Below are 13,668 nucleotides of genomic sequence, written 5' to 3'. Positions count from 1 at the left end.
ACAGGCATGAGTAATAAACCCCCTCCACCCCAGGGACCTCAGTAGCCTTGCGCTCTTCTTCTTGTGTGGAATAGATATTAGGGCTGCACAATATATCGTTTGCTGTTTAGACTTATTTTTTTATTTTTTTTATTTTTTTTTTAAAGATATTTCTTCAGGCATTTTTAAGACTTTAATCGATAGGACAGATGAGCGTGAAGGGGGGAGAGAGAGAGGGAGTGACATGCAGCAAAGGGCCACAGGCTGGAGTCGAACCTGGGCCGCTGTGGCAACAGCCTTGTACATGGGGCGCCTGCTCTACCACTAAGCCACTGACGCCCGAGACATTTTTTAAACTTATATAATGATAATAAAGGCATAATGATGCAAGTAGACCCTTTTAAAGAGAAATAAACATTTATTTAACAAGAATATTTAGGAATGCAAAAAAGAAAATTTAAATATCCAAAGTAACACGTAAAAATATCGAAATAAATAAATACAAAAAAAATAGACTCTCAATCTCTCACTCTCAGGTGTGCAGTTAAGTTGGTCATATTTGCTCTTTTTGTTGAGATGGTTTTAGAACAAACCCGGCACATCAGTTCGTCCAAATTACTGGGCTCCCCTCTGTCATTTGGTTTAAATCCAAAACACTCCCACACAGGGGCCGTTGGTTTAGGAACAAGTTCCCTGTCTTTCTCTTACGCTCAACTTTGTTTTATTCTCCGCCTCAACTCCCCCTCGCAAAGATCGCACTGTGTGTATGTAGCCCATAGCCCCACCTCCTCCACAGAGACAAAGACACTCAATGACAAGAGCTTTCCCTCCGTTCATTACACCAATGAACCAACTCACCTGGCTGCCAGACAAGGCAGTGAACGCTCTTGTCGTCCAGTCTCTTTGGTGGAGAGAGTCGAGGAAAACAAACACGCATGTATATGGCGATTAATCCCTTTTAATTTTCCGTGCAATTAATCAATTTATCGCATATCGTGACAGGCCTAGGAGGGATTGTCTTAGCCGAGGTTATAAGGGGCTTTTAATTTGAGACAAATTCAGGAAGTGTTGAGTTTGAGTTTGACGGTGCGATGCATTAACTTTATCAAGGCAACGGGAGCAGTTTAAAAGTCAAAATATAAAGATACAGAGGGATTGATAAATAACAGCCCGTTTATAATGTAGTCTGTTTCAAATGAAGCTGGTAGCCTCTGCAGTTGTAGTGAGTAAAAGCCCCGCCACTATTTTTTAATTTTCTTACTTTAAGTCATCTGGTGAAAATTCTTGTATTTTTTAATATTGCAATATATATTGCAAAAAAACAACGCAATGTCAGTTTTTTCCAATACCGTGCAGCCCTAATAGATATGGACTGAGATATGAAATAAGTTTAAACATATCCATTAACTAGCCTAAACACTGTTTGACTGAGTGATACAGAGCTAAGGAACAGTGTCTGGCTGTTACAATTGTTGGGATTCACAGGACCACAGATGCTTTTTCATTTGGTAAAATCATAACTGGAGATTTAAAAGCTTTTTCCTTTACATGCTCTTTGTTCTCCAAACAAAGACAGCTAGGTGACACCCATCTCCACAGGAGGTCTCACCTCACACCTCAGTGAGACCCAAGTCTCACAACTTGATTGGACAGAACTTTTTCAGTGACATGTGACTCAGTGATGTCACAGGCTTTCTGCACAAGATCTGCTCCCTCCAAGCCTTCTCTCTCTTCTTGCTCCAGCTGCTTCAGCAGCTAACACCTCTTTCCGGTTGGGCCTGGAACAGGCTCCTAGCCCCAAACCACTTGAGGGAGGGCAACTGATCACAGACTCTCCTGCAAACACAAGGTTTGCAACTGGCTTTCCAGCAACAAGGAACTAAGTGAGTTAGCACCCAACATCTAACTCTGCAAGGACCCCGAGCTTCCTCGGATCAGAACCTTTGGAACAAAGGACCCAAGAAAGACTGCACCTGGACCCATCTTCCCAGCCTTCTTCTGCCGGCTAATAAAGCAGCACACCACCAAGTGACTCTTTCCCCCATCCACTCAAGGATCGGTAATGTAACAACTGGGCATAGCTTATCACAGCTTTACAGGCTAAGCAAGACTGTTTGACTTGTATGTGATTTAATGCTGTTTACTGAGTATTGTTGTGATAGATTGCAGTTAGGTCATTGATTAGTTGGCTTCGCCAAAGCTAAGTGTTTAGTTTGCTAATACTGTTCACAAACAGATTCTTGCACACAACTAAACAATCTCTGCACTAATTCAGACCGTTTGCAACACACGTCACATTGACATAGACTCATTAACAAATAAGCTTTCAACAGAGCTACATCCAAACAGGCATTTCAAAGTTCCCGCTTCTTTTCCTTTGTCTTTGTCCTGACCACACGGTCAGACAAACACCTCCCTCGACAGGAAGCCAGCCTTGATTCGGCCATTTTGATAGTTCTCTGTCAGCCATTTTGTTTTGTAGGCCAAACAGCTACTTAATCACCACACCCGCCTTTGTCTTTCTCCTTTCTCTCTCTCTCTCTCTCTCTCACACACACACACACACACACACACACACACACACACACACATATACACACCAAGCTTGTATATAGTTAGTTAGAATTTGTGTGTTTTGGTTTGCTTTACTTATTTGTGAATAAATATAATACTTTGGAATCATGCCTGCTGTCTGTTTAATGTTGCACAAGGGTGAATGAATAGTCAACCTCTGCTGCGTCAAGAACGCCAAAATCCTTCAGGCATTACCGTTAATTTTGGTTGTTGTCATTAATTTAATTATTAATCAAACTCCAAATTAATAGTTTAGCCTATTTTATGAGACTGATATCTTTAACTGGCTATCATTTTTCCCTTTACGGAAATGGGGCCCCACGAGGTGATTTAATGTTAATTAAGTCACATTATTTAACATAATTATTAATTATTAATAATAATTATTAATTATTTCCAATAGCCAATTTAACCCGAACATATTTGGTGCCTCCGTGTGAAGCCTAAGGTGTTGACCCCAACATATTTGGTGCCACCGTGTGAGGTAAATATATGTTGATTCCCAACACAATGTACACTTGGATTTCTATTGCAAATTTCCATTGAGACCAATACAAACCACACTGCCAAGTAACTTCCTGACGGATTCTTTGGCACTGCCCAAAGGTTTACGGACCACCAGGAACTTTGGAAAAATCTATTTTGCTGTTGCAGGTACAAGCTACATAGAAACCGTTCAGAAAGCCTATCACTGATCTGCAGCTACTCAGGAATAAAGTTAACTGTCTCTGGTGAGAGGGAGCATGCCTCTGTGAACGCTCGCGAGATTGTGCGCGATTCAACGTGGCAGCCTGCTGCTAGACAACCAAACCAAACTTTTAACTCTTACAACTATTCCCCTCTTTTTTTCCGCTTTAATTTTTCCATTTTTTCCTACTACATAAACCGGATTACATTACCAACCTGGATCATCTGGAGGATTACATCGACGAATGCTACAAAAGACTCTGCATCATGGGACGCTCACAAAAATCCAAAAAAACACGTACACAGGACTCACCTGCCTCATCTGTTTCTACTTCACCGTCAACATCACCGAAACCACCCTGCAGCTCCGAGGTAAGCGACACGTTCATATCCATAGACAATAAACTTACCGGACTGGACGCCAGAGTGGCATTAATCGAAGTATTACACAGAGAATTTCAACAACTCCGCCACAGCCTGGAATACAGCCAACAACAAATAGACACACTTGCTAAGGAAAACAAATCACTCCAACACTCCGTTTCAACCATGTCCACCCAGCTCTCCTCTGTCACCACTCAACTTGCTTCTGTCACTACACTGTAAAACCTAACAGCACATCTTAATAAAATAATTGAGCTAACAGAACTCATATGACATAGAAAGTTTTAGTTACTCAAGTGATAAACTAACATGAATTCAAAATTGAATTGCTGCCATAATGACTCAGTCATTTGGAGTTTGATCAAATATTGGTATATTTTCAAGTTATGTGCAACAATTGCAATGAGTTATATTAACTTGTCTGATCTAAATTGATTTTATAGACATATAGACAATATTGCAAATGTTCTTATCAACACCATATCTCATATTTTAGCTTTAGCCTGATTGTTTTAAATAAAAAGGTTTCATGATAGATTTGATGCAGAAAGTGACTTTGAGCTTATCCTGTTTTGTGACTGATTGTTTACTGTTGCTATGACGATGGGTATTTTTGTGGCAACAAAAACGGTTATTTTAACATAAACCATGATCTTTTCCCACCCCTAACCAAGTGGTTTTTATGCCTAGACCTAACAAGACCTTAACCACAGCGTTGTAACACCATAAAACGTTTTTATTTTTAAACAGTGATTTTTAACGGTTTGGGGAAGAGCAGAATTAACATGTGACGTATGCGCACACACGCAGAGCTGAGCAGTTCAAGCAGGAAGCGCGCTGCACACCTAACTGTGCGTTCCCACCAAAAGATTCATGAGCGTCATAAGCAGCCAGCAGCCATTCATTTTCAATGAACACTCGCGACAAAGAGCGTCACTCACGTCGGCTGCAGCGAGCGACCGCGAGCAGCGCGATGCCAGCGACCTGAGCGTCAAGCTGAAGTTGAGAGAAGCTCAACTTTATGCAAATGAGCAGCGCCGCCGCCGAAGCAGCAGCAAGCAGCAGCCAGTTGCAGACTGTGAATATTCTCAAGGCGGGACAGTGAAAGAAAGAAAGAAAGAGATCTTCTGCATTGCAGCCTGAAAGCCCCGCCCCTTGGCAGCCTTCTGCAAGCCCTGCCAGAGCTGCCAGGCAGGGCGATGCCAGCGACCTGAGTGACCGCTGGCGATTTTGAATCTTTTGGTGGGAACGCACAGTAATACCTCCATGGTGCACACGGCACGGAGACTCGACACAACCAGTCTGAGACTGAAGCTGGATAGATACACTCACGGAGAAAAGAAAAGAAAAGAAAGAAAAAACACTCGCTGAGGCTGAGATTCAACACACACCCGTCCGAGGCTGGAGAGATATACTCGTGGAGACACACACCCGTCCGAGGCCGAAGCTGAACAGATACACTGGCAGCGTGGATTTTCGGTGGTTTATCATCATTTGCTTCCGTTAAACCAAGTCAGGTAATGCTGTTCTGTCTTTTATGAGCTTGCTAGCTTAGTATTTTCAAGCTAATGCTTTTTTTGCGTCAGGCAAGCTGACGTTACCATCACTGATAAATTCGCCATTGAAAGCTTGCACTTTCTCTCGACATTAAGCTAGTTAGCCTTCAAACCAAGTTGAATTTTCACCACTGTTTGAAGTTTTCGACGCCAGCACATTATTCTCTAACCAAATTAAAATCACCAGAGTGCAAGGGACATTGAACTGACAGTTTTTTGTGGTTAGCTTGCTACCTAACAGGCCTTAGTTACATTGTTAACATTAACGTTAGCATAATTTAGCCTGGTAGTGCGAGGCTAGCATAATTGGAGTGCGCGCCACCTGCATGTGGTGATATCAGCTCAAACAGTCTGTTTTGTCCTTCCCAGAGGCGCTTTTAGGGTAATACCACTGAGATTTTCACAACTAAATAGTAAGCAGTTGAGTTTAAATAAGGTACTTTGTATATTTGTTGTTTACAGTTGAAACCCAAACTGCTGCCTTAACTCAGCCAAAGTTTTTTTTTTAATTGTCTTTTAAGTTATGGTTCTAATGTGAATTAATTTTCATTTCAGTTGTGGCTGAATCCAGGGACCGAAGTCATGTGGAAATGTAAGCTGTGTGCTTTTTCTAGTGCCATCAAAGTATGCTTACTGAGACATTACAGACTCCAACACGGACAGTATTCTACAGTTTCTCCCTTACCATGCTTATATCACAACTGCATGTGCACTTTTAGCAGTTTTAATGCACTGAAGATACACATGTCAAGAGTACATAGGCCTAATGTTGCTGAGAGAAGGTTAGCAGGCAGTGATTCTCATGGTGTGGCTAGCATGTCAGCATTTCATTGCCCGCTATGTGATTTCAAGCAGCCATTTGTTGAGAGGGCCATGTTTCTTCATCTAAGGGGACATTTAAAACTGAAGCAAACTGTGCCATGCCCATTTAGGGACTGCACATTTAAATCAAATGTCTACTCCACATATAACTCTCACAAATGCAGAGAACATCAGAATGCCTCAGATGTGTCAGTTGTAGTGCCAAATGAATCAAATGATTCCCAGGACGTTGACACTGAACTTGAACAAGATGCAGCTCTTTCAGATGAGAACGATCCCAACCCAGTGGCAGGTAACAGCACTGAGGGTTTAGCTGACCAATTGCAATATAATCTGGCAGCCCTCTTTTTGAAAATGCAAACAATTCTCCATGTATCGGAGAGGGCAACACAGGATATCATTGAGCATGTGAATGAACTGTTTTCACTCTCACAGCCTCTTGTCAAACAGGCTGTTACAAAGGTACTGAAAAAACATAACTGCCCATTTACCGACACAGTTGTAAGTGATATTGTCCAGGCAGTCTCAGAGAGTAACATTTTGCACAAATCAATTACCTCTGAAGCCCCATTGTCAACTGCTAAGAGGAGGAAGTCATATTACGAAAATAAGTTTCCACTTGTTAAGCCTGTGGAGTACCTTATTGAGTCTTCGCAGCATACCTGTATGTATGTGCCCATTCTCTCATTTCTGCAGGAGTTGCTGAAAAAAGCAGATGTATTTGAGAAAGTCCAAGAAGCTACCACACAACATCCTGGTCAGTATTCATCATATCAAGATGGTTCTTACTGTCAGGAAAACCCACTTCTCTCTGATAAGGACCTCAAATTACCTCTCATTCTATATGTTGATGATTTCGAAGTTGTAAACCCTCTCGGGACCTCCAAGAAAATTTACAAAACGTGTGCAGTTTATTGGACATTAGCTAACCTGCCACTGAAGTATCGCTCAGCACTACACTGTACACAGCTTGCCCTTTTGTGCAATTCGAGTGATGTACGGACTTTTGGATATGCAAAAGTGTTTGTGCCCCTTTTGAATGACCTAAACACTCTGGAAGAGCAAGGTGTCTATGTCGAGACACTTGGTCAGTGTCTCAAAGGTACAGTCTACTGTGTTGCGGCCGATAACCTTGCTGCACATGGGCGAGTTTTATGGGTTTACACTGTTGCCGATTTTGCCTCACTTCCAAGGCAGACATACAGACGTCAGATGCAACCACTGATAGTTGTGAAATGAGAACAAAAAATCAACATGATTGCCTTGTTGAAGAAATACAAAATGATGGCTGTGAAAATGATTACGGTGTTAAAAGCAGTCGAGCTGGCCCTGTGTTTGAAAGGTATGATGACAAAGAAATATTTCTCTTTGGAGGATCTAAATAAAGCAATTTCTTCTTTTCACTACCAACATTCTGATGTTGACTGCCCCCACCCAATTCCCCCAACATTTGCCTCTCGCAGAACAACAGGGGGGAACGGGCATGAGAACCACGCTCTACTTAGACTGCTGTCTGTTCTTCTTGGCTCAAGGGTTCCAGAAGGGGACAGATTTTGGGAGGTCCTAATGGAGCTAAAAGACATAGTCGAGCTTGCTTTGTCTCCTACTTTCACAGATGAGACCATACAGTACATGGCTTGCAAGATTGCAGATCACAGGCAGCTCCTTCATGAGGTCTTCCCTAACTTTCAGTTACGGCCGAAGCGTCATTTTATCGAGCACTACCCTCACCTCATTAAGTGTTTTGGTCCTTTGGTGCATCTTTGGACAATGAGGTTTGAAGGAAAACACAAAGTTTTCAAGAAAATAGTGCGGGACACACAGAACTTCAAAAACGTGTATAAAAGTATGGCAGAGAGGCACCAAAAAATGATGGCATTCTACATGTCATCACCGAGATTTTTAAAGCCACCAATCCAGACTTCAAAAGTGGAATCTGTCTTTATTGAGTCTTTGCCCACAGATACACACAAACTCATATTGAGCATCACAGACAGCAAGAGTGTATATGTGGCAAAACGTGTAACCATTGATGGCACACTTTTTGTCGTCGGCATGTTTGTCTGCACTGGGGTACGCGCCGCCTTGCCTGAGTTTAAGGAGATCAAAAACATAATACTGATTAACAGTGAGATCTTCTTTGTACTGAAAGACTTTGAAGCTTGGTATGTTGACCATTCGCGCTCATATGAGCTGGCAGTTAACGAAAGAACAGGCCATACAGTGAAAGCTGTATATCAGCTGACTGACCAAACACCATTGTTGGCCTACAAAGTGTCAAGCAAACTAATCCTCACAACTAAACATTTCATTCCAGTTCCTGAGTAAACGAGCAGCTGCACATTGAGCAGTCAAGAGCCTGTCACATCTGCATACACAGCTGGAGTACCTGGACAAAGCAATAGAATTGCAGTACGTGAGTAGTATTTTCCACTGATTAAATAATATATGGGGCAACAGATATTAATTATAGTTGTGCAGGTAGCTCCTGGAACATAAGCCAACACATGCAGTGTTTCTTTTATGTTACAGGCGTCCCATGCACAGTTGTACAAATGGCAACACCTGATGTCCTCAAGTTAAGGGTCATCCTTGATGAAGTCAACGCTGAAAGGCTTAACGTGCCGTCTCGCCCTGAGACTGTGAATGCCCTCATAACTGAGCTGAAAAATAAGCTAAACCTGAACTATGACTTTCGCCTGCAATTCCAAGACCCCGAATTTGACAATGCCCTATGCAATTTAGTTAACATAGAGGACTTGCCACCTAAGGCAACTGTGAAGATAGTCAAAGTAATGGAGTCCAATCTGAGTTCAGTCAGCACAGATGACACGGTGTTACTGTCAGATAATACAGATTCATCTGAGCACCTCTGTAGATGGCCTGAGGTTTTTGTTATTCCGACTTTCTCATACGAGGTGGAGTTTGCATTAAGAGAGGGCAACTGTGCATTTGAGAAGGAAGGGAAAACCTTGAGGTTGACCAGGGATCAAAAACATAACATCCTGGATGTGATGGCTGCAGAAATATATAGATACAACAGGTATCCAAGTACCAAACAGTTAGACAAGGCTGCAGATGCCCTTGTGAATAAACACCCCTGCCTAAAAGAGAGAGGTTCCCAAACGGGACGGGAAGGATGGAAGAATAGCCTGCGCTTCAAGATGGGCAACTACAGGACGAAGCTGAGCAGAGCTGGCATAAAAGATGTGGCTGTGAACGCAGGGAAGCGCAGCCGTAGCAACCCAGAGGGTGCGTCACAGCGGGCCAACATTAAACGACCCAGAAGAGGGGAAATCCAGTTCCTTCCTAACTATCCCCGTGGCGAGAACAAGGACACCCTTGAGACCCAAAGGATGGAGATGGTGGAAGAATTCAAGAAGACACCAGCTGACAGAGACATGATTCTCATCTATACGTACATGCAACACACCTTTGCACTCCGACGTGAAGAGATTGTGACTTTAGCTCCTCCCATCACAGAATTCAAAGCCAGATGGCCTGGTCTCTTCTCTGAAGCCCACGTGAGTAAAAATATACTGAGAAACTTTAATAAAACAATGTTGATATCACACACACACACACACACACAGAATTATTTCATGATTTGGTTTAAGAAATTAGTTGTGATGTCCTCAGATTGATTTCATCAGGGAAACAAACTCATAAAAATGTCTAAAATTATTTAAAATATTACTCATAGGCTATTTACGGAATATTTCTTTATGCTTTTGTGTTTGGTACAGGTCTATGGCGAATTCCATAGGGTTGCCAGTCAAAACCTGCAATATTCCTTCTTCGCTGCTCTTGATAGACACACGCCACAGCTGCTCAAACTCTACAAACAGAGGAGGACTGGAGCTTTTGGTGAGAAGATGAAAGATCTGCTGATAGCGTACGAGGAGCAGGTAAGTGTGTTAATATGTTTACTGAAGGTGCAAGTAACTGCAATAACACTGAATTGATGAAACTGCTATTAAATCTCTCTCTCTCTCTCTCTCTCTCTCTCTCTCTCTCTCTCTCTCTCTCTCTCATAAAAGGACAAGAATGACATCACAGCAGCTAGAACAGCAGCCCTGGCTGGCCTGCCACTCTACCTAAAAGAAGACTCATCAGAGATCTTTAAGAGTTGCAAGGTAATTTCTTATTCTCCATCACTCTTCATTTTTCATAAGCTCTTATTGGCACTGTCAAGCAACTAATTTTACAAACACTTTGATGCAGCCTATTGCAGTTGGCTCCATTAGCTGACTGTGAAGCCATTTTCTGGGAAACAGAGTTGAATTGCAATGACTGTAAAGCACTATAGGTATTTTTTTCTCTTCAGATCCAGTGACACCACCCATGAGTTTCAGTTGCAGAGATACATCTGCTGTGCATGCAGGCTACAGGAGTAGAGAGAATATAGCAGGGGGGAATTCTCCAGTTACTGACCAAACACTCTATTTCAATGACCCTCTATCATACCATTGTTGTCAACTTCCTTATTCTACACCTGTAAATGTTTGTAAGTACACTAAATTACTATATCTCCCAAGAGTACTGTTATTTCTGCTTCATTAGCCTATGGTAGTTGAAACGCGGTTTGTATGCGTTCCGGACCTCATGAGTGTTCCATCTTTCAGGAGGAGGAGTCTGAAGCATTCCAGGAGGGTGCAGTGGCGCTGGTGGCTATGGTGGATGAAGAGGACACTGTTTCAGGGATTCCTTTTCAACCTCGCCATGTGTCTGTTATCCTGGAGGATCAGGTTGTAATGTCTCTCAAATCTTGGACTGATGCGGTGGTGGTGTTGTTTGGCTTGATCTATGCTCTCAATTTGAGTTATCCGGCAAAGTTGAGCGGCTTCTTTGAGTTTATCCAGGTCATCCTCCTAAATCTTGATGATGAAAGAAAGCAGCTCAAAGCAAAGTTGCAGGCCTTGAAAAATGAGCTAGGGTAAAGTCAGAGTGGGTGTGGTCGGAAACTTATTGAGTAGCTGTGGTTTAAAACTGGCACTTATTGATTTTAATTTCAATTACAGTTTTAATTTCAATTACAATTTTAATTTGCAACGTTGATGACAGCAGAGCTCCAAAAGCTTAAGTGTTGGCACGGATGTCTTTTGATTATTGATAGTCTATTGGCAATAGACAGACTCCGGATTCCTAGATTGAATGTTTGGTGCTTTCACTGTCAATTTCAAACCCAACTAGCCAGTTGTTAAGCAAACTCAACATTTTGTTCAGAGAAAATGTGAACCTTTGATGACTCCTTTCATAAAAAATGTTTGCAAATGTTTGTAAGCACTGAGATTTTTATCAGTAATGTAGTTGGCAGCTGTGGAATTTGCCATGTTGTGCTAAAAACAGTTTGGTTTAATAAATTCATTGCATCTAACTACTTGAGTATTTGTCTTGAGTTAATGCAACTTCAACGGTTCAAGGCAATCAGTTTCCTTAAATGATTTGAGTAGCTGTTATACCATATTGAGTTGTTGTAACACAACCCATTTAATTTAGTCAGACTTAATTCATATACATACTACTTACATCATTTTAATGAGTTCATACATACTGTCCATTCTCCTCCTGTTTGCCCTTCGACTGATTCACTGCCAGCAGCCTGGGGGGTTGCGGGGTCTGTTTCGGGACCCCCGTTCACGTCCGCGACCTCCTCCTCCAGGCGCAGGATCGTGAAGGAGGCTGCTCTCAGGGCGAGACGCTCCGGCGGTCTTCCATGCCGTGAAGGGTCGTGTGAGCCCCCAGCCACCGCTGAGGTTGTGACCTCTCCGCCCCCTCGTCCTCGGCCACTGTTCCCCCCAACCACCGCCATAGTGGGTGACTCCATAACCAGGAACATTCGCTTTTTTAATTCCACCACCCACTGTTTTCCAGGAGCCACTGTCACAAAAATCAGAGATAAACTCCCGGACCTACTGCAATCATTTCCACACTCCATTAAACGTCTGATCTTGCACATCGGAACCAACGACGTGGTCCGGGGTCAGTCTGAGCTGCTAAAGAGCGATTTTAACAGTCTGTTTTCTGCCTTAAAAGACTGCGGGATGTCAATCTTCATCAGCGGCCCTCTTCCCACACTCGGCCTCGGCGCAGAGCGGTTCAGTCGGCTCCTTCAACTCCAGTCTTGGCTCCGAACCGCCTGCAATATCCACGGGTTTTATTTCATAGACAATTTTAACTTATTTTGGAACCGCCCCTCCTTTTATCGACATGACGGACTTCACCCGAGCAAGTTAGGAAGCCGCGTGTTAGCAGCCAACATACAGCATACCGTACACACAACGCCACTCACACATGCGTGACTGTTTACGTGCCACACCCCCTTCTCAGTGCCTGCCTCTTCTTCTACGGAGCATTCTATAGACATTGCCTCCCGTAGCTCCCCCTACAGGCTCCAGCTGCCACTAACCTCTACAGACAATCCCTCCTGCTTTCCTATTGCCCCAACTACTGGGCTAGTCTCTACTGTCCCACAAACTCCCACCTTCATACCCGTAGTAATGAACAACAGACATCACAAACGTCAAAACCACACAACCCACAGTTTCCGGTATCTGCAACCACTGTCACAATCATCTGTCTGCAAAGCTGGTCCCAAGTCTCTTAAGCTGGCATTGTTGAATGCTTGCTCGATAAATAACAAATCATTCACGCTGAATGATTTTTTCCATCGCTAGAGATTTAGATTTCATGTTTTTCACCGAGACCTGGCAAAGGGATGAAGATTATGTGTCCATGAAGGAGCTATGCCCGCCTGATTGCGCATTCATATGTGCCCCAAGGACCACTGGCCGCGGTGGTGGCCTTGCTTTGTTGTACAAAGACAGTTTCTCCTCGAGGAGAGTGAATTGTGAAACTTTTACCTCATTTGAACTGCTTATTTCTAAAGTTGGCCGCTCTAACCCGTTTTACTGTATTTTAATTTATCGCCCTCCTGGTATTAATGGCACCTTTCTGGCTGAATTCAGTGACTTTTTGGCTTCCATCACTATATTTCAAAGAATTTTAATGCTTGGGGATTTTAATGTGCCTGTAAATGACACCACAAACTCCTTTGCTAATAATTTGATAAATCTCACCGAATCTTTTCATTTTGTGCAACATGTCAATGGCCCGACACACATTAAGGGAAACACGCTGGACCTTGTTTTTACACTTGGTTTGGACATTGATTGTATCGTCTCTGAGGAGCTGCCCTTCACTGATCACAACTGCATCCTGTTTAATTTGTCTATTATTTCTGATTGTTCAACCAGCAAGCGTACAAAACTCACCCGTATGTTAAATAACCTCTCGGCTGAGAAATTCTCATTCGCTTTTAACAGTGTGGCGCTGCCTGCTAGTATTAATGTTGACGTTGACTCCCAAGTTTTAACTTTTAACTCGCACTGCTCTGCTATTCTTTAAAGCCTCGAACTATCCCCGCAGCTAATCCCACTCTCTGGCTGAACGACAACATCCGCTGCCTTTGTCGTAAATGTCGGAGAGCTGAGCGCTTGTGAAAATCAACCAAGCTTCATGTACATCGTCTTTATTTTAAAGAACTGTTAGCTGAATTCAATTCTGTTGTTAGGGTGGCCAGAGCCTCTCATTTTAAAAATCTCATCATCTCCAACAAGAGAAATCCCAGGGTCATTTTTGACACTATAAGTAGCATTACTGGTGC

At 42.8% G+C, this 13,668-nt stretch overlaps 2 protein-coding genes across 3 annotated transcripts in view; one reads left to right on the top strand and one right to left on the bottom strand.

The window, feature by feature from the left end:
• Positions 1 to 13,668, bottom strand: part of cd2ap (CD2-associated protein) — a 289,563-nt gene that overhangs the window by 228,538 nt on the left and 47,357 nt on the right. The gene's annotated exons all lie outside the window — the stretch shown is intronic.
• LOC126399085 (uncharacterized) lies at positions 9,030 to 11,412 on the top strand. The gene is made up of 4 exons (XM_050058870.1): positions 9,030 to 9,526; positions 9,749 to 9,910; positions 10,043 to 10,138; positions 10,628 to 11,412. Exons 1-4 carry the CDS (start codon positions 9,167 to 9,169, stop codon positions 10,940 to 10,942), a joined length of 933 nt encoding a protein of 310 aa, XP_049914827.1. The 5' UTR covers positions 9,030 to 9,166; the 3' UTR covers positions 10,943 to 11,412.

The sequence above is a fragment of the Epinephelus moara genome, chromosome 12 (assembly GCF_006386435.1).
Source record: "Epinephelus moara isolate mb chromosome 12, YSFRI_EMoa_1.0, whole genome shotgun sequence".
Taxonomy (NCBI): Eukaryota; Metazoa; Chordata; class Actinopteri; order Perciformes; family Serranidae; genus Epinephelus; species Epinephelus moara.
This window is presented reverse-complemented; position numbering and strand designations above follow the sequence as displayed.

Bases quoted from the DNA above. Each gene is read 5' to 3' on its own strand.
- LOC126399085 (XM_050058870.1), top strand. From the start codon at position 9,167: ATGGGCAACTACAGGACGAAGCTGAGCAGAGCTGGCATAAAAGATGTG. The intron at 9,527-9,748 runs GTGAGTAAAAAT...TGTTTGGTACAG, and splicing joins GTCTCTTCTCTGAAGCCCAC to GTCTATGGCGAATTCCATAG. The intron at 10,139-10,627 runs GTAATTTCTTAT...TCCATCTTTCAG, and splicing joins AGATCTTTAAGAGTTGCAAG to GAGGAGGAGTCTGAAGCATT.